Source organism: Dermacentor silvarum, chromosome 8, assembly GCF_013339745.2.
Source record: "Dermacentor silvarum isolate Dsil-2018 chromosome 8, BIME_Dsil_1.4, whole genome shotgun sequence".
In the NCBI taxonomy this organism is placed as follows: Eukaryota; Metazoa; Arthropoda; class Arachnida; order Ixodida; family Ixodidae; genus Dermacentor; species Dermacentor silvarum.
The window spans coordinates 131279442-131299963 of record NC_051161.1 but is presented as its reverse complement, the minus strand read 5'-3'; the positions used below and the strand labels follow the sequence as shown (position 1 = coordinate 131299963).

The window sequence follows — 20522 nt, the reverse complement described above, 5'->3', positions numbered from 1 at the left end:
TAGCCGCGGCGACACAAAAGCCCCGCCTCTCTACGCCGAGCACATCGCCGCAAAGATGGGGCGGCTGAAGAAGAGCGTCACTCCCAAAGAAGAGGAAGCGGAGCACGAAAGCCACCGCGCCGCTACTTGAGAGCGAGTGAGACGACTTCGGTCCAATCTCAGGTATCGCGCCACCGAAGCGACGGCGAAACGTTGGAGATTCGCAAACGAACCGGGGTTTCGAGCTCACGAAACCGGGCAAAAGCGTTTGAGCGTCCAGATTCTTTAACGACCGAGTGTTCATTGCTCCTTGGGCTGTCGATGATTCCGACGTGATGTTGCGCAAAACGTGGCCGAGTCTTGAAGCATAACCTTGCAAAAACTTGGCCGAACCGAGATAAAGCTAGGTGGGGTCGGTAGCTTAGCTGTTTGCCCAGTCTTCACACCACTAGTGTGAAGCTGCCCCTAACTTTTTTACTGTTGATACTTTAAAATCCAAATTAACGAAATGGGCAATTCAATGAAGTTTTTCGCTGTAAGTACACCGTCGTTATATTGAGGTTTGACTGTATTACAAGAAGTAAAGCTGATAGTCTTACGGGCAGTATAAACTGTAATAAACATTCTCTTACTAGAAAAACACAAGCAGCGTTGCGCGCGGCTCCCGAAGACACACACGAACGCAGGGGATTTAACGACCACGATCAGTTACAATGCCGGCGTAATAAGGAGCAGAGAGCATGTATGCTTATACCAAAGTGAACGTAGCGTGCTGCCGCTCCCTTCACCCTTTCAACCGTGCCGAGCTTTTAAATCTCCTGAAATCCCGCAACTTCCAATATTTTGCACACATGAAGACAGCACGCACCAAGCTACCAGCCATCCCGGCTCATATTTGCACCTGCAGCAGATCACGTGGCCTCGAACACTTGGTTGCACGGACTGTGTGCATGCCTTTGCACCCGGGACAGCACAGTAATAGCAAAAACGGGCCTTGAGTGTTTGTATAATTGCTATCGCAACAAGCACTGACAAAGTTTAGAAATTGTGAACCAAAATGAAATAGCAGCATAGTTCTGTAAACTGCCTCTGTGTGAGAACCTGAAGTGGACAAATATGGCATACAAGTTTACAGTTTATTTGAGAGCGTTAATCAGAAATGAGTGGTGTATTTTAGAGCGGCACAGCAATTACATTTGCTTTAGATGTCTCAATAGGTGCAGAGTACACAATACCATTATGGCCTTTTAAGCATGAAATACTTTTAGCTCACATTGTCGGCGACCTTCAAGTGACGTTGAGCCAAAAGCCAGGGCCGTTATCTGGGCACTCAAACGAGAACGTCCGGCCATCGTTGCGAGAACAAAACGAGATCACCCGGGCAACCAGCGAAAACTTAAGAAAATGCGGTCTCTGGCCCTCAACCCTTTGTACAGGACCACATTACATCCGCTAATTACTGCAAAAACAAATTACAAAAAAATATTGCTTCCGATTTCCTGCTAATGTTTGTTCACAATGTCACTCAAGCTGTAACTTATATAGTTAGTTAGTTAATTCAGGTTTAATGGCGCAAAAGCGACAAAGGCCATGCTGCGCCAGCCACAAGGTATTAAGAAATGAAATTCGCTGCGTTACGCAGCTTCATCTAAAAACTCGAACAAGTCAGAGAATGGCACTAGCAGGATCATCTCCCAATAATGAGGCGGGATGTAATGGTATGTGTAAGTTATACAGATTCTGCAGAATTTCCCGTCTGTGTGTTTCTAGATATGGACATGTCATAACAATGTGTATTACTGTAAGAGGTTCGTGACACTTATTGCAAGTTGGCGGATCTTCTTTTGTAAGTAAGAAATTGTGTGTCAGATGTGTGTGCCCTATTCAAAGTCGACAGTAGGATCACCTCATAGAACTGTTGCTGGTGACTGCACGATTTCCACTCGCCAAGCAGGGGTTTGGTTATGTGTAACTTGTTATTGATGCAGGAGTCCCATTCTTGTTGCCATTTTGATGTCAGGGCTTTACGAATTGCTCGGATACTGTCTTTGTATGGAATTTTTGAGTGAGTTAAGTCTTTGTGCACTGCCATGGCCGTGCATCTATCTGCCGATTCGTTCCCTGGTATCCCAACATGGCTAGGGACCCAGCAGAATTGTATGGTTCATCCGTATTTGTTATTAACAACCATGTTTAAGACATCACCAAGCAGTGGTTCACAGGCGAATTTTAAATTTAAGGCCCGACCACATTCGGCGTTTTCCCGGCGTTTCCTGGCGTTTCGTCACCCGGCGCCGCTCAGCGTCGACGCTGAGGGAGGCGCCAAGCCGAAACGTCGTACTCAAGGTACACCAGAAATCTCGGCGCCGGCGGCGCCGCCGGAAGCGGATCGATGAGCGCCGACGTGGCGCCGACCAATCAGCGCATGGCCGCGGCCGCGCTGCTGGCAACTTTTGCAAGCGACTTCCGCAGCAACCATTTCGCGTGCGTGCCACCACGTGGCGCCAGTGTCTCGTCGGCGAGGCGGCGCCGTCTGAGAAAGCAGCCGCTCGTACCTTCGAGAGCGCTGCCGTGAATGTGTGTGTGTGTGTGTGCCGCAGAACTATAAACAGGGCTTAAAAACCTTAATCGGGAACATTACTCATAGTTACTTGAATGACATTGCACACTGCTTCTGGTTAAATCTGTCTGGTCACATTGTGCGACGCTGGACTGGCGCTGTTTGCGTGCGTCTCATGTGGCTGGGTGACCTCTCCGGCGCCGTTGATGCAATGACGCCGAGAGACGCAACGGCAGGAAACGCCGGTGAAAACGCTGAATGTGGGCCGGGCTTTAAAGCTCTGAGTGCACTCAACGAATCGGTGTAAATGACAGCACTCTTCTGTTTGTCGGTGATAACTTTGTTTACTGCTGTCCATATAGCCATAACTTCGGCGGTAAAGACTGAAGCAGAATTATGTATTCGAATGCTATTTTCCCAATTTTCCGTTACGGTTCCCACGCCCACGTATTCTTGTGTTTTAGAACCATCTGTGTAAAATTCTTTGTAATCTTTATATTTGTCTTGAATAGTGTGGAACTCTTGCATTATATGTTCTTGTGGGGTGTCCTTTTTCTTTAAGTGGGTTAATGTCCAGTCACATAGCTGTGTAAAATCGCACCATGGGGCCAGTCTTTGTGGCCTTTCAGCAACCTGCACAACCTCATGAGGAATGTTATAAATCTGACAGTATTCCTCATATCGTAAGACAAGTGGTCAGTATCATGTTCGGTTTATTTGTGTAGTGTAACCGAGGGTTGCATTCTGTGACGATTTTATAGCATATAATGTTGTGGTGTTGACCGAATCCTCAGTACATAGGAAAGGGTTAGTAGTGCTCTGCAGTGCTGTAGGGAAGGCTCATTGCAGTCAACATATAAACTTAGGACAGGCGATGTTCTATAGGCACCGCTCGCCAATCGTAGGCCAAGATTATGAATTGGATCAAGTCGTTTAATGTAGGATTGCCTGGCTGCACAATAAACTACACTACCGTAGTCGAGAATGCTACGCACAAGGGACCGATAGATACGTAGTAGGCATAATCGGTCAGATCCCCAGTCCTTGTGCGATAACACTTTGAGAATATTTAATGCTTTATTTGCCTTAATTTTTGTTGTGTTAATGTGGGCTAGGAAGTTCAGTTTTGTGTCAAATGTTACGCCTAAAGATTTGTAGTCTCGTTTGATCGGCAGTGCTGCATCATCCAGTGTCAGAACTGGATCGCAATGTAAGCCACGCTTCTGGGAAAGCAGCAGCGTAACGGTTCTGTGGGTTGAAAAGCGGAAACCATTTTTGTCAGCCCATTGTGTGAGATTATTTATTGTTATTTGTAGCTGTCTTTCACAGGTGGATAGGTTTGAGGCACGGCAAGCCACTTGCAAATCATCGACATATATTGAATGCATGACAGACGATGGAATGATTTTGCCTAACGGAGTTCATTTTGACTATGAAGAGAGTTGTGCTGAGAATGCAACCTTGTGGGACGCCATTTTCTTGTGTAAATGTGCGTGAAAGTGTTGTGCCAAGACGTACTTGAAATGTTCTATTTGACATGAAATCGTATAGGCAGTTTAACATTCTCTCACGAATGCCCAAATCAGCCAGGTCTCTCAAAATTCCATATCGCCATGTGGTATTGTACGCTTTTTCTAAGTCAAAGAAAACAGCGAGACAGTGCTGTTTGTGTAGAAACGCCTCATGTGTTTCATGCTCTAGTCGGACGAGATGGTCAGTGGTGGAGCAGCCCTTTTTGAATCCACACTGGTGCATGTCTATTAAGTTTCTTGATTCAAGAATGAATGTGAGTCTCATGTTTATAATGCTCTCATATGATTTGGCTAGACAACTTGTTAATGCAATGGGTCTGTAGCTGCTTGGCGATGTTGCAGGTTTGCCGGATTTTAGAAAAGGCACTGCTACTGCGTTTTTCCAATCTATAGGCCTTACCCCAGATTTCTATATTTTGTTGAAAAATTTAAGGAGTGCCTCTACCGATGTTTGATATAGGTGTGCCAGCATTGTGCAGTGGACCCGGTCAAGACGTTGTGCTGTATTTTTACTGGCCGATAGAACCCCGTTTAATTCCAGCATTGTAAGAGTGTCATTATATCGTTCCATTGAAGCGCCGGTAATGGGCAGTCTGTTTCTCAGCTGACTCTTTGTATTTAAAAATGTTGTGTAATTCGTTGAACTTGAGTTGTTGTAAAAGTGTTCGCCTAATAAGTTGGCCTGGTCTTCTAGTGTTGTTTGTGTGCCTGGACTTGTAAGTAGTGGTATTGTGTATGATGTGTACTCTCCTTTAAATTTTCTAACCCGGTCCCACATTTGTTTAGATGTGACTGAACTATTAATTGAAGATACATATTTTTGCCATGACGATTTCTCTGCCTGACACCGAAATAATCTTGCTTTGGCTTTGGCCTGTTTAAAGGCTAGGAGGTTGTTATAGGTTGAATACCTTCGTAAGATTCCCCAGGCCTTATTTTGTTGTTTTTTAGCTTTGGTACACTCGTCTGTCCACCAGGGATTTAGTTTTTTGAGCAAAATACCGGATGACTGAGGTATCGCTGTTTCTGCGGCTGAGATTATAACCTCAACGAACTTTTTATTGAGTTCGTGAACGCTCAGTTCTGGTGAGAAGACCATTTCCAGTTTAGCATGCTCCATAAAAACTGGCCAGTCAGCAAGCTGCAGTTTCCACCGGCATGGCTTATAGCCTAGGGCTGGTGGTGATGGTAAGAGTTTTATGATTGCGGGCAAGTGATCACTACCATATGACGTGTCGAGGGCTTCCCATTTAAGATCGCTAAAAATAGATGGTGAACAAAAAGCTAAATCTAAACAACTAAAAGTGCGTGATGTTGGTGAAAAATACGTTGATGCACCCGAGTTTAAAAGGCAGATATCATTTGACAATACAAAATCTTCAATGAGCTGGCCTCTTGGGTCAGTTTTGCTACTGCCCCAAAGAGTACAATGAGCATTAAAATCTCCAACTAAAACAAAAGGCTCCGGCAGCTGGTCTGTTAAATTTTCTAAATCTTTACTAGTAAAATAGGTATGGGGTGGAAGATATAGTGAACAAATGGTGATGGTTTTATGAGACAGAACGGTGACCGCTACAGCCTCGAGAGATGTATTTAATTGGACATTTCGGATAGGAGTGCCGCCCTGCACAACTATGGACAACTCCTCCTGACAGACGACTGGAGTGTTCGCGGTCCTTACGTACGACAGTAAAACGTTTCAAAAATTGTGTATTTTTGGGGCCTAAGTTCGTTTCTTGAAGGCAGAATGCAACTGGCGATAGCTCATTTATGATGTCTTTGATGTCACCTAGATTATCAATCAGGCCTGTACAGTTCCAATGGATGATGAAAGCCATTGTAAGACAAATAAAATTGTTTACTTATGTGTGTGTGAGCTAAAAAGTGATAGGTGACATGTAACAAAAAGATCACTACTCTAATCAAGGGCGGTAGCCGTTCAGGTTACCTGTCCCTTTTTCGGCGCAGTTACAAGAAGTCTGTCCTTCTTGCTGTGCTCCAGGGAGCGCGGATCTTTTGGCGTCACTGACGCCGGGGTTTCTGGGTCGACCTCCATCGCCTTCTCCGAGGCGCTGGACGATCGAGAGCTAGGCGCCGAAACGCGTGTCTCGGGCCGTGGAGTTCGGTTCAACTTTGGACCCTGCGACACTGCGGTCTGCCGGCCCGTATTCGATGATGATGGAGCAGCACTGGCTGCTACCACCAAGGGGGCAGATGGAGTTTCTGCAGGAGTACCGCGCGCGGGCCCTGTAGACTCCTGAAACCGGTGTGGCGCTGCCCCCTGCTGCGCCCGCACTGGCATAGCTAAGTTGAGGTAAGTGTCCCAACCTTTTCCTCGCTTCATAGAATGAAATTTTTTCTTTTACTGTGATTGCAATTATTTCTTTTTCTTTTTTCCAGCAAGGGCAACTCCGTGAGTAGGCTGGATGGTCTCCCTTACAATTGACACAATGTGCAGGAGCATTGCAGTTCTCAGAAGGATGATCGTTGGCACTACACTTCGCGCATGTTTCTTTTCCTCTGCATGATTGTGATGCATGTCCGAACCTCTGGCACTTGAAGCACCGCCTCGGGTTCGGTATGCATGGTCGGACGTTGATTCTTAGGTATGCTGCTTTGAGTGATGTGGGCACAGTACTAGTTCCAAATGTTAGTATCACGTGTTTTGTGGGGATTTGTTGGTCGTTTTGTCGGAGTGTAATCCTTTGTACCTTAATTACGTTTTGATCTTGGAACCCTTCAAGGAGCTCTTCGTCACTAAGGTTTAGGAAATCTTCTTCTGATATTACTCCCCTGCTTGTGTTGAGCGGGCGATGTGGAGAGATTGTGACTTTAATGTCACCGACACTGGTGAGTTGGGCGAGCTTTTCAACTTGGTCTTTTTTTTTTCAGTTCGAGGAGGAGGTCTCCGCTAGCCATCTTTGTGGCTTTGTAGTCAGGTCCAATCGTGTTTACGAGGCATTTCGATACAAGGAAGGGTGAGAGTTTTCTTACGCTTGTGTTGCCTTCACTATGAAGGACATGGTACTTTGGGAAGGTGTCTAGGTCGGTTCGGAGAGTAAATTGGAATATTGAATCGGTGCGACCTCTTTTCAGAGGCCGATCTGAAAGTCGGGGGAACGTTTCTGCCATAACATGGTTTCAAAATTCGGCGGCGGTGGTAGCCACCCACCCCCGCGCCCAACAAGGGGACGCTACAGGTTACGTGAAACCTGCAGACGCCAGCTATGCACCGCCACTATAACCTAATGTACATACCCAAGACTGGATACATTACACACGGTTAACCCTTGCCGCCCGGAAATTCAGAAGTGAGAAGAAGTGAGCAGAAGAAAGGACAGATGGAAAAGTGAGAGAAAAAGACAAAAGATTGAAGAGGGAGACAGGAAAAGGCGACTGCCGATTTCCTCCAGGAGGGTCAGTCTGGAGCTGCCGTCTATGTGAAGCAGAGGCCGAAGAGGTGTGTTGTCTCCACCGGGGGGTCTTAAAGGTCCGATCACCTGGCATTGGCTCAACCCCCAGGATCCCCCTTTCCCCAGACACGGCTAAGCCGCGCATGGCTACACGCGGGAGGGTCCAACCCTCGTGTGCTCGGGTCCGTGGTGTCGCCACACACCAAACGCCTGCTGACGCAGACGCCCCTGCGGGGTGTAACTTGTTATAGTACGTTCAAGTTTTATTTGTCATTTCCAATAGCGACGTTCAAAACGCACACACAGGGCACCATAGACTTCATTGTCAACTTTTGGCAATGAGACAGGGTTGCATGTGCTCTTTTCAAAGCCAGAGGTCCGCAAGTTGGCCGCACATTTGCAGCCGACCACTTCGACTCGAAAAGAAGAAAAAGTAGTGACAGACGCTGAGCTCGCTGCATTGTTGGAAGAAGAAAAACTGTTGAAGGCGGCGGGATCGTTGGCAGCAAAAGACGCCATATGGTAGCCACGTCATGCTTACATCAACTCTCGATTACTGGAGAACCGGCAATTTTTATTCCTGAGTTACAGAGCAGTGAGCTTGATCCTTCAGTCTTTTTAACGATTGCAACTTTCAACAATTTTTTGTAAAATAAATTGATGGCCAAAATCAAAAAGCTACTGCCTAGTCAGTAGGTACTAAGCTTTTCTTTTGAATGCAACAAACTTTGTCAAATTTGGTGCAGTGGATGCCAGGCAAAATAATTTCTCTGTTTCCATGCACAGTCGAACACGCTTAGTATTACGAAGCCACATCTGACGCGAAAATACCTTTACTCTATCCTATATTCATTCCTATATCCTATATTCAGCAACAAACGTGTTGTGTTTGCTTCGTTACATGCCATATTTCATTACACACGTGTTTGTTACATCGAGGTTTGAATGTAATACTTGCACAGCACCTCCTGAGGCAAAGCTTTCTATTGAAAAGGGCTTATTAAAGGTAGTCGAACTGACTAATAATGATTCCGGTTTTAACAATATACAAGATATAACAAAGACCAGCTGATGCACTGTCCACTTTTGCTTGTGTTCTACGGTAAAATAAACTGCTTCCTACAATGCTCCCATCCCACGTTATCAGTTATAACAATTAAATCTGGATACTGGGTGTGTGCGCTGAAAGGAAAAAGTATGAGGCAGAACCCAACTCACGATGAGTGTCAACAGTAATGCCTTAGTGTTGAATCAACATAGCCACACAACGTATTGCCACCATCAAAACGAGTTATGTATGAGGCATGTATTGCAGAGGGACTCCTCTTTCGCTTTCGCACTTCCCTAAAGACACTTGGTGCCATCTAGCACCGCCCCCGTGAAGCCTGGGGTGGCATCCGAAATGCACGGCGCAGCAGAGCGTGCGAACACCGAGAAACATGCCATGCGGCACACCTCGCTTGCCCTTCTTTCTGGCCACGCTGCTCCATCTAGTGGCACTGTCGAGAAGTCTGTGCGTGGCCTCTGAGACGAGAAGCGTGGCACATGCTGGTGCATGCAAACGCTGACAACTGCTACCTCACTTGCCGCACACTGACTGGCACAAACTCAGTGATCCAAGTTCGTCCAACGGCTGGTTTCGAATTTTATTCCTTCAGCACAGTAGCCCGACACGCTAATCATTTGACCGGTGACTACCCAGTGACCGAGGTAGGCGGGAAAACGGTTAGATACAAACATAGATACAGTTAAACCTCAATATAACGAAGTCAGTAAAATCGGCAGTTTGCTTCATTAGGAGTATATCGAAATCTTGTTGTATTGCAATTTGACCTTTTATAATAAGTACAGTCACCGATCTATTTTTCTTACACAGGAAGGCGCCGTAAATTTTTTCGAATTATCGAGCAATTAAAAAAAGCACATTTGAAGGAGAAAACATTTTTTTTTCGCTTGGTTTGCCACGCGGCATATATTCATTTTCTTGAATTTAGGCGTTGGTGAAAAATGATACGGTTTCATGCCCTGTTGGTGATACCTTCACATCAGCAGTACAAATTAAGCGAAGCAAGCCATGCTTTCGCGATCTCGACCCCCGCCGCTGATAGCGTCGTGGGTGACAAGATGGTGTCCATCTCGTTTTCTGGCACGGTTGAGCGCATATGCAGCTGTGCACCCTGCTTTAGAGGTAATCTGCCACGCGTGCAAATAGTGGGTGTGCCAAGACAGTGTGGCATCGTTTAAGCTGTCTTCCCATGCGTTTAGTATTGGAGGAGGTTGCGTAATCTCGAGTTTTGGAGATCTGTTCAAGCGAGAGGCAGGTGAAGCATTCGTCCCCTCTGCCGCGCTCTTCATAATAGCGTCGCCTGCACTGGGACTACGCTATTTGAACGGGATGACAGCTTAAACAACGCTGCACCGTATCGGCACACCCACTCTTTGCACGTCCGGCAGATTACCTCTAAAACAGGGTGCACAGCTGCGTATGCGCTCAGCCACGCCAGAAAACGAGACACCACGATATCTTACCCCCAACTCCGCCCCATCCCCCTCGCACGCACTTGACTGCATTACCATGAGATCGCTACCCTCCGTCTTTCCTTTTGCTCGCACGGGAAGGCAGCACTCGTGAAGCCACCATCTTTCTTGTCTCACCCTTGCACGCGTTCTCTCGCACCTAAAGCACACAGTGCGCAGGGTGCAATAGGATTTTGTTGCACTTGGACTTTATACAGAACATGACGCTGCTCCACTTTGGCGGTCGTTCTTGTCGCGCAATTTGAGGTGCATTCGCAAGCGGGCACTTGTACTTTAATCATTTGAATATCTGCGTTCGTGGAAGTTTCCATTTATTGTATTGGTATTACTTTGCGGTGGCAGTGAAATTTTCGTTATATTGAAATCACATATAAACACACTTTGTTATATTGAGGTTCTCAACAGAGCACGCACGAAGGTATAAGCCGCCACTGCACCTACACTCATTTCCCGACGTGGATTGCTTTCAAGATTGGGTGTGCGCGGCTACGCAACGTGCACTGCTGCTGCGCCGCCCCCCTCCCCCCGGTGCCATGTGTGCGACGCAATATGGCGCGTTAACACAAGAGATTGAGCCACGATCGTCGGCGCCAACGCCAAAAGTATCCTCGAGTGTCCATATAATTGCTATCGCAATGAAAGTAGAAGACACACGGTACGATTCGGCATCTGACATGGCGTCCGACCCAATCGTACCCGCTGGATGCCATATCAGACGCCGAATCGTACCGTGCGTCTCCTACTTCACGGCAGAAAGTTCAGCATGCTATCATTATGCCAGGAAAAAAAAACACACTTCTTGATTGGAAAAGTGGGGAGTGCGTTCATTGAGCAAATACATTCATTATGCGGGTAAATACGGTAATTAAAACGCTCAAATGTTTGTCCCCCTTTGCTTTTTCTGTGCAGCCCAATTACAATGATTATCGGTTATAACAATGCCATTTTCTTGGCACTTGAATATTGTTATAAGTGGGTTCGCCTGTATAACAGTGCGCCTATGCGAACGAGGACCAAAAAAAGAAAGCGAGGAACACAAAGACAAGCGCTGACTTTCAACAGGGAATGGGTAAAAAAAAAGTAATGTGCAATTTATATCCGTAAGATACTCCAAGCGCTGCAAGAAAGAATAACATTACATTTTACAGCTATATTTGAATTATTGCCTAACATAACCGCCATGCAGGAAGTGTTGTAACCACAGAGAAGATTACATGAACAGGCTGAAGCACATGGTGCATAAATTTCCGCCATGCGGAAGCTGTTGTAACCATAGATATGGCTCCATGAACAAGCTGAGCAGCCGTGGCAAGGGCACGCCAACTTTTGCTACGTAACATCAATACCCTGTTGCCAATGCTTGCCACAGTTCTATGTCATGGGAGAGTGAAACGTGGTATCCAGAATTGCAAACATTCAAGTCAAAAGGTATCTTGTATTTTGCTTGCATTTTAAGGTTTCTGCGACAGATAGTTTGTGTTTATGTACGTTAATTATCATATTCTTTTTTACTCTTACTTCTCTGACACGCTCACAATAGATAGAGCAAAAATGGCAGCCTTAAGAAGTGTCGCAAGGTCCCTTTAGTGGCAGACTAAAGAGAAACAATAAATATGTTTAGACTCATAAAATATTCTTTCAAAACTCTACTTTCGCTAATTTTCTGTACTAGGTGCTAGGTGGAGTATAAGAAAAAAAAAAATTTCAGTTGATGAATTGCGCACCGAGATGCCAGTGTCAATACATCAGAGTGCTGGCACAAATTTCATGGTAGTTTTTATTTTTTTTTTCTATTTGGGCCGTTCTATTGGCTGTGTACACGTTCTTAAAACTTTCGAAGTTCTTTTTTTGGCTGTTTTAGAATTGTAATGCAATTGATCTTTACTGATAGAAAAAAATTCACTATGGTCAAGCAGACCTGTTAAAATCCACGATATCACAACGAGCTGGTGCAAGAACTTCAAAGGCAAGGGCGCCGTGCACCCGTCTAGTCTGGTACACTTTATTAAATTCTGTGGTTTTATGTGCCAAAACCACAATATGATGATGAGGCACACCGTAGTGAGGAAACGCGGATTAATTTTGACCACCTGGGGGTCCATGCACCCAATGCATGGCCACACGGGTGCTTTTTAATTTCACCCCCTCCAAATGGGGTTGCTGCAGTCAGGATTTGATCATGCGCTCTTGGGGTCAGCCGGTATGTCTGCTTTACCAAGATTCTTCTCAAGGTAAGATTTGCAGTTTTGTTATTGCAGAAGGGTAATGCAAGATAATACAGCTGAAAGAATATTTTTCTTCAGTGTCCGTAATTTTTTTTTTTTTTTCGAGCGGCTCTTTACTTACCATATTTACTTGTGTAATGGCCACACCTGTGTAAAAGCTGCACCCAGAACTTTGTAAAAAAAATACCCCCAAAAATAAATTAAAAAATTACCCGTGTGTAAGCCGCACCCTTGATTTTTGAGAAGGTTGGCAGTGTTATCTGTTGCGTGGTACGAGAATTCCGAAGCTCTTTTTTTTTTAATTGGTGGCAAAACAAGGCAGCCCTGCTGAGTTTTTGGCACCTCCAGGTAGCAAAAGCACAGCCTCCTGAGATTTAGCAGCTGCCTCCGAGACGCTGCCATCGCTGGTCTCTGAGGCATCACCATTTATTCCATCGGGCAGGTGACGCGCTATGGGAATAGCCAAGAATAGCCAGAGCCAGTACAAGCAAGTACTGTAGTTCAATAAAGACAAGTACAGTGAAATCTCGTTGACATGATCTTCACGGGAACTGGAAAATAAAACGTATCTTCCGAAAATCGTATTATCTAAAATACATTTCTCCTGTAAGACATTGGCTGGGAAAACAACAAAACACGTATTATCCCGAAAAATGTATTATGCAGAATCGTATTAACGAGGTTCCATTGTCTTAATGAAAATTTTTACGAAAAAAAAATATAAGTTTTTTCTCTGTGTAATGGACGCACCCCCCATTTTCACCCCAAATCTCGGAAAAAACGAAACCTGTGGCCATTACACGAGTAGATACGGTAAGTAGCAATCATTCAACCCCTCTCTCGGGTACTCGCTCACAGGATCAACGAATCACTGTTCCCCACCTTATGCTGCGGAAGAGGTGGGGCTCCAGCAACCGCGTGTAGGCATCCTCGACCGAGTCGTGGACCAGCTGCAACGTCTGGCCCTGCATTTTCACGCCCATGCTGCGGAGGCGTGACTCACAGAAGTGCTTGAGCCCCGGTGCCAGCTGCGGCGGCAGCACCAGTTTCACCGTCAGCACTTTCTGGGACTCCCCGCGGTTGATGGCCAGCACCTGGCGTGGGGGGAAGATAAATGATTAACTGACTGATTTATCAAATAATCGAATGACTACTTTATAAATTAGCTTATTGGTTCTTTGATTGAATGAATGCTTATTTAACTGATTGAATGAATCATTGAATGATTAGTTAGGAAATTAAATGATTAAATTGATTAACTAATGAATTAATGTATTTAATTATTAATTCACTGATTACCTCATTATTTGGTTTACTGTTTGATTTTGATAGTTTTTTGATTATTGTACTGACTGACTGAATGATTAGTTTATTGATAAGCTGAATCACTGATTGCTGCTGTAACATCCAAGGTAACACATTGTCATAGCCAATGAGAGACGCTGTAGTGGACGAGGTTCCGAATTAATTTTGAGCAGCTGGGGTTGCTTAACGAGCACCCAAAGTGTGTTACACGAACATATTTACATTCTACCACCGTCAAAATGTGGCTGCCACATTCGGAGATTGAACCTGCGACCTCATGCTAGCAGCAGAACGCCATAGGGGCAGGACACCAAGGCATGTAGGAAGGGCAAAGAAAATCATGTGAAGCTCAAATGAAATAAAAGTGAATGCTTCAAAAGTTGTGCCACAAGACTGTACCAGAAATTTTTTTTAACTATGCAGAATTTTTAAAAACTGCCTGTGGCAGATAGCACTGGGTTACACGAATAGGCAGACATGAGAAATCAAAAGGCAGGGGAGTTTGTAAGGTATATCCACTTGGAGCGAACTTTCCGTCCTCGTGATTGCTGGCATCAATAAAAGTTTAATCTCTCTCTCTCTCTCAGCATCGATGATGTGAGGACCACGGTATGACAAGAGTCAGATGATGAAGCTAGAGTGATGACGATGAAACGACGATGACGGCGGCGGTGTGACAATGAATGCATGATGACTGTATGACGATCAGTCGATCGGACAGATGGACGGACGGGTGGATGAAGGGATGGACTCAAAACGCCTGAAGTGGGCAAAGCATGCCAATCGCATTAAAGCCGTGCGGCGAAGCTGGCTTTCAGAAACCGGCCGCCGTTGTGCAACACACACCATTGCCCATTTTTAATTTTTCTCCTTGCTAAAAAATTGGGTGCATGTTAGATTTCTACTTTTTTTTAGGAGCTTTAGTGCCATTTCTACGTTCATTTTCTGCTTTGGACACATACAAAGTGGGCGTGCGTTTGATTTGAGGACGTGTTAGAATCGGACAAATACTACCAAATAATCCAGCGTTGGCGTTTTTTTTTTTTTTTTGCACCTTGTTTAATACGGCCCGCAGGGTAACTCGATCAATTTCATCAGTCTCGTCTGGTTCAAATTAATGGAAGTTGACTGTATATACTACTTATTTACAGTAGAACCCTGTTGATATGCTCCTGCTATGTATTCCTGGCTCTTATGCTCCAAAGCACCACTAGTTCCATTTAGTATCCATACGGTCATGTGTATTAACTTCCCGCTAGTTACACTTCTCTTCATGGCTGCTACGTCCTAAAAACTGTGACGGTGCACCACTGAAGCGGCATGTAAGTTGACCCCTGCATGCCACGGCTAAAAACAGTCACTTTGCAGGACCTGCCTTGCAGTGCAAAAAAGTATTGCCATCATCGTGTTCACATCGTTGTCAAACGCTGATTTCAACATGCCGAAAGCCAAGAGGAAGTGGACAAAGGCACAAGGGGTTGCGCGCATACTCATGTTTGAGGACGCTGATTTGTGACGTATCGATACCTTGCGAGGTTACTTCGATATGTACAAGGCTTGTGCGGAAACTGATAAAGGGCTGCAAAGTCCTCAAAAAGAGGCTATTATCAAAGTTTGGCCTATGTGCCAGATGAAAATTACAAGTGTGATTAGTAATCATATCATAAGAAGCCAACAAGCATTGACACCAAGAACAACATAGGGGAAATTACTTGCACACACTAATTGAATTAAAGAAATTATAAATTAATGGAAATGAAACCGGATGAAAAAACAACCGTCCGCAGGTGGGGAACGAACCCACGTCTTCGCATTATGCGTGCGATGCTCTCACCATTGACCAGTTGCCAACACCCAAAAAAGATCACGTGCTCGTGACGCCTGCAGCAGAAAGGATGTTTCACATCCGCCCCTAGGCTTGTGAGTGGTGGCGCTGGCTAACACTCCCAGGGTTAGTTCTATGTTGTAAAACATAAATACCCCAGAAAGCGGATGGGAAAACGGTTCCGCGGTAGCTCAATGGTGAGAGCATCGCACGCGTAATGCGAAGACGTTGGTTCGTTCCCCACCTGTGGACAGTTGTTTTTTCATCCGTTTTCATTTCCATTAATTTATCATTTCTTTAATTCAATTAGTGTGTGCAAGTAATTTCCCCTATGATGTTCTTGGTGTCAATGTTTGTTGGCTTCTTATGATATGATTAATAAAAATCGGGCCTCTCGGTTCCCTTTCTTCTCGTTCATTACATAACGATGGCTCGAATCCGGCAACATTGATGCCTTCAGGTAGCATATGTGGGTTTATTGACCAGTTGCCAACACCCAAAAAAGATCACGTGCTCGTGACGCCTGCGGCAGAAAGGATGTTCCACATCCGCCCCTAGGCTTGTGAGTGGTGGCGCTGGCTAACACTCCCAGAGTTAGTTCTATGTTGTAAAACATAAATACCCCAGAAAGCGGATGGGAAAACGGTTCCGCGGTAGCTCAATGGTGAGAGCATCGCACGCGTAATGCGAAGACGTTGGTTCGTTCCCCACCTGTGGACAGTTGTTTTTTCATCCGTTTTCATTTCCATTAATTTATCATTTCTTTAATTCAATTAGTGTGTGCAAGTAATTTCCCCTATGATGTTCTTGGTGTCAATGTTTGTTGGCTTCTTATGATATGATTAATAAAAATCGGGCCTCTCGGTTCCCTTTCTTCTCGTTCATTACATAACGATGGCTCGAATCCGGCAACATTGATGCCTTCAGGTAGCATATGTGGGTTTATTGACCAGTTGCCAACACCCAAAAAAGATCACGTGCTCGTGACGCCTGCGGCAGAAAGGATGTTCCACATCCGCCCCTAGGCTTGTGAGTGGTGGCGCTGGCTAACACTCCCAGAGTTAGTTCTATGTTGTAAAACATAAATACCCCAGAAAGCGGATGGGAAAACGGTTCCGCGGTAGCTCAATGGTGAGAGCATCGCACGCGTAATGCAAAGGCGTGGGTTCGTTCCCCACCTGTGGACAGTTGTTTTTTCATCCGTTTTCATTTCCATTAATTTATCATTTCTTTAATTCAATTAGTGTGTGCAAGTAATTTCCCCTATGATGTTCTTGGTGTCAATGTTTGTTGGCTTCTTATGATATGATTAATAAAAATCGGGCCTCTCGGTTCCCTTTCTTCTCGTTCATTACATAACGATGGCTCGAATCCGGCAACATTGATGCCTTCAGGTAGCATATGTGGGTTTATTGACCAGTTGCCAACACCCAAAAAAGATCACGTGCTCGTGACGCCTGCGGCAGAAAGGATGTTCCACATCCGCCCCTAGGCTTGTGAGTGGTGGCGCTGGCTAACACTCCCAGAGTTAGTTCTATGTTGTAAAACATAAATACCCCAGAAAGCGGATGGGAAAACGGTTCCGCGGTAGCTCAATGGTGAGAGCATCGCACGCGTAATGCAAAGGCGTGGGTTCGTTCCCCACCTGTGGACAGTTGTTTTTTCATCCGTTTTCATTTCCATTAATTTATCATTTCTTTAATTCAATTAGTGTGTGCAAGTAATTTCCCCTATGTTGTTCTTGGTGTCAATGTTTGTTGGCTCCTTATGATATGATTAATAAAAATCGGGCCTCTCGGTTCCCTTTCTTCTCGTTCATTACATAACGATGGCTCGAATCCGGCAACATTGATGCCTTCAGGTAGCATATGTGGGTTTATTGACCAGTTGCCAACACCCAAAAAAGATCACGTGCTCGTGACGCCTGCGGCAGAAAGGATGTTCCACATCCGCCCCTAGGCTTGTGAGTGGTGGCGCTGGCTAACACTCCCAGAGTTAGTTCTATGTTGTAAAACATAAATACCCCAGAAAGCGGATGGGAAAACGGTTCCGCGGTAGCTCAATGGTGAGAGCATCGCACGCGTAATGCAAAGACGTTGGTTCGTTCCCCACCTGTGGACAGTTGTTTTTTCATCCGTTTTCATTTCCATTAATTTATCATTTCTTTAATTCAATTAGTGTGTGCAAGTAATTTCCCCTATGATGTTCTTGGTGTCAATGTTTGTTGGCTTCTTATGATATGATTAATAAAAATCGGGCCTCTCGGTTCCCTTTCTTCTCGTTCATTACATAACGATGGCTCGAATCCGGCAACATTGATGCCTTCAGGTAGCATATGTGGGTTTATTGACCAGTTGCCAACACCCAAAAAAGATCACGTGCTCGTGACGCCTGCGGCAGAAAGGATGTTCCACATCCGCCCCTAGGCTTGTGAGTGGTGGCGCTGGCTAACACTCCCAGAGTTAGTTCTATGTTGTAAAACATAAATACCCCAGAAAGCGGATGGGAAAACGGTTCCGCGGTAGCTCAATGGTGAGAGCATCGCACGCGTAATGCAAAGACGTGGGTTCGTTCCCCACCTGTGGACAGTTGTTTTTTCATCCGTTTTCATTTCCATTAATTTATCATTTCTTTAATTCAATTAGTGTGTGCAAGTAATTTCCCCTATGTTGTTCTTGGTGTCAATGTTTGTTGGCTCCTTATGATATGATTAATAAAAATCGGGCCCCTCGGTTCCCTTTCTTCAAGTGTCATTAGTGTGATTCATGGCTACGACCGCTCCAGAACAGTGTTTGACATTTAATCTAACTGCCAGGCAGTGATAGCTACCTTTACAGAGAGAGTTTTCAATAGTTTGCTGATTTCCCATTCAAGTGCAATTATGGTTGTGTGAGAATACCTTTTTGTCTCATCAGTAGCGCTGCCCCAAGAGTTATTGGATGCTGCTAATCTCTTGATCATACAATATTTTTAGAGGATTTCTGCAGTTCTACTGTTTAACGAATTAAGCCAAAGTGAAATTTCGCCACGGTACATCTTTAAAGCAGCCTTTAAACAGACAAAACCGGGCTTTTTCCCTCCGAAAGCTTGCTGACGGTGCATGCCACCAAAACTTGACATTCAATGCATGCAGCAGTTGCCACCACGCACCTGGTGAGGCTGCACCGACCGCACGTCCCTGGAGAAGTTGGCGTAGTTGTCATACTTCTTGTCACAGATTCCTGGCGTGCCATCGGCGAAGGCTTGCCGTTCCAGCTTGGCTGCCGAGGCGCTCTTGCTGGCCGTCAAGAGGATGCCGGGAGACTTGGCCCTGGTTTCGTGAACATCACGTGAAGGGGGACAGATAAACTCAAAAAAACTGTAGCACATATTGGTGCTACAGTTCTTGTCGGCACTTGTCGGCACAACCAATATGTGCTGGCGATAGGTGATGAAGTGTTTGTGAGTGCATTAAGTAGGTATGATTTAGAGGTCCATACTCTGTTTGGTCAAATATGCAATGTTATTTGAGTAGGAAATTATTTATTATGGTAATTAACTACCATATTTACTCAATTGTAACGCGACCACGATTGTAACGCGAGGGGTGACATTTCATTGCGTCCACCAAGAAAAAATAAAACCGTGAAAGTAACGCGAGGGGTGACTTTTTGTTGCGTCCAGCAAAAAAAAAAAAAAAAGTAAACCACTAAAGTAAAGCGAGACGACAGGATGCATGAAAAAGTCGCAGTTTCTCCCGAAAGGCGAAGCATCAATTGTGATATCAAATTAGTAGAGAGCTATACGAAGTAAGGACAGTAGTTTTATCGAATGTATAACTTGGACACATTCGCTTACTAACTGAATTAACAAGCATGGTGTCAGCGCGCACAAGAAAACATGAATAGACCACACTCGATGACCGCGCACAACCGCTGTCAAAACGCTAGCGTGAGCAAGTGCACCAGCAGCAGCGAGCGAAGATTCCCGCGGTCTATCGCTTCAACGGAAACTGAGCGGAGAAAGCATAGCGCATACAAAGAGCAGTGTGGAGATCGCTTTCAAGATAGGGTCCACGCGACAGCCCGCAGCCAGTACAAGTACGCAGCATGGTGGCAGAGTAGAAGCCGTGCCCCCTCCCTCCCGCGTTGCCTTCCGGCTTTCCTCCTTTCGCGTGGGAGATTGAGTCGCCAGTGACCCTTGCGCCCGGTCGCAAGATACGCATTTGGTGCCGCAGCTAAACGTCGCCTCCGCTCCCATCCCCCCACGACCTTTCGCACGACGGAAGACTTCGCGTTTGCTCTCCGCCGTGCGTTCACTCTCCGTGTCGCGCGCGCTTTCACTCGCACATTTCACTAGTTGATTAGAATTGGGTGCATCACTGCACTTTTTAGACAACTTGAATTTCGGTATTCGATTGTAATGCGAGGATCGACTTCAGGTAGCAAAAATCTGGAAAAAAACTCGCGTTACAAACGAGTAAATACGGTAATTTGCAACACTGCGGTAGCTACACAAGTAATGCGGTCATAGGAGCCTCACTCTGTGCATTTCGTAGTGGAGTTGTTTCGGATATGCAACTTCAATACGGAACAACTATTTCATTTATTACAACTGTAACATGTAGACACAAGGTTACATTAAATTACACAGCATTCGTACACTTTTGTGCTGCCAATATGAAACATACTATGATTTAGTTGCGAGCACAAGCAGTGCGGTGTGGCTGCTCGTCAAAGAAACGTGCCACTCTGCTCGCTCGGTGATAAATAGGTTCATATCTGCGATGCCTTCCATGTCATTATTACGTCACGTTTTGCGACATGAAAGTATTAGACAATGTTACATCAAAATTGGATGAACGTTACAATACAGGGCTCAATAGATTCGAGTAAATACGGCATTTTTCTGGCACCATTCTTGTCTTTTAAGCCCCCAAGTCCAAATGTCATTTGACAAGAGCGACAATTAGGACAGCTTAACCAACTATGCAATGTTATTTGAGTTGTAAATATTTTATTAAGGTAAAATAACTTGCAAGAGGTTTCCTGAGCTATCCACAACTGAAATTATGCTCCATCATGTTTGTCTTAGTTTTCCACATTTAAACCAGCATTATGAAGCATCAAATTCACCGCATAAGAAATATGCTGCGCTTTACTGGAC

The 20522-nt window shown here is 45.2% G+C and overlaps 1 protein-coding gene across 2 annotated transcripts in view; it reads right to left on the bottom strand.

Annotated features, from left to right (window-relative positions):
* The window catches only part of LOC119461711 (S1 RNA-binding domain-containing protein 1-like), a 101921-nt gene that overhangs the window by 59302 nt on the left and 22097 nt on the right, over positions 1 to 20522 (bottom strand). For both annotated transcript variants that reach the window (XM_049671958.1, XM_037723079.2), the window contains exons 9-10: positions 18528 to 18687; positions 13130 to 13341 (exon numbers count right to left, since the gene is read on the bottom strand). In XM_049671958.1, coding sequence (XP_049527915.1) covers positions 13130 to 13341; positions 18528 to 18687 — 372 coding nt within the window. The remainder of the gene's footprint in view (positions 1 to 13129; positions 13342 to 18527; positions 18688 to 20522) is intronic.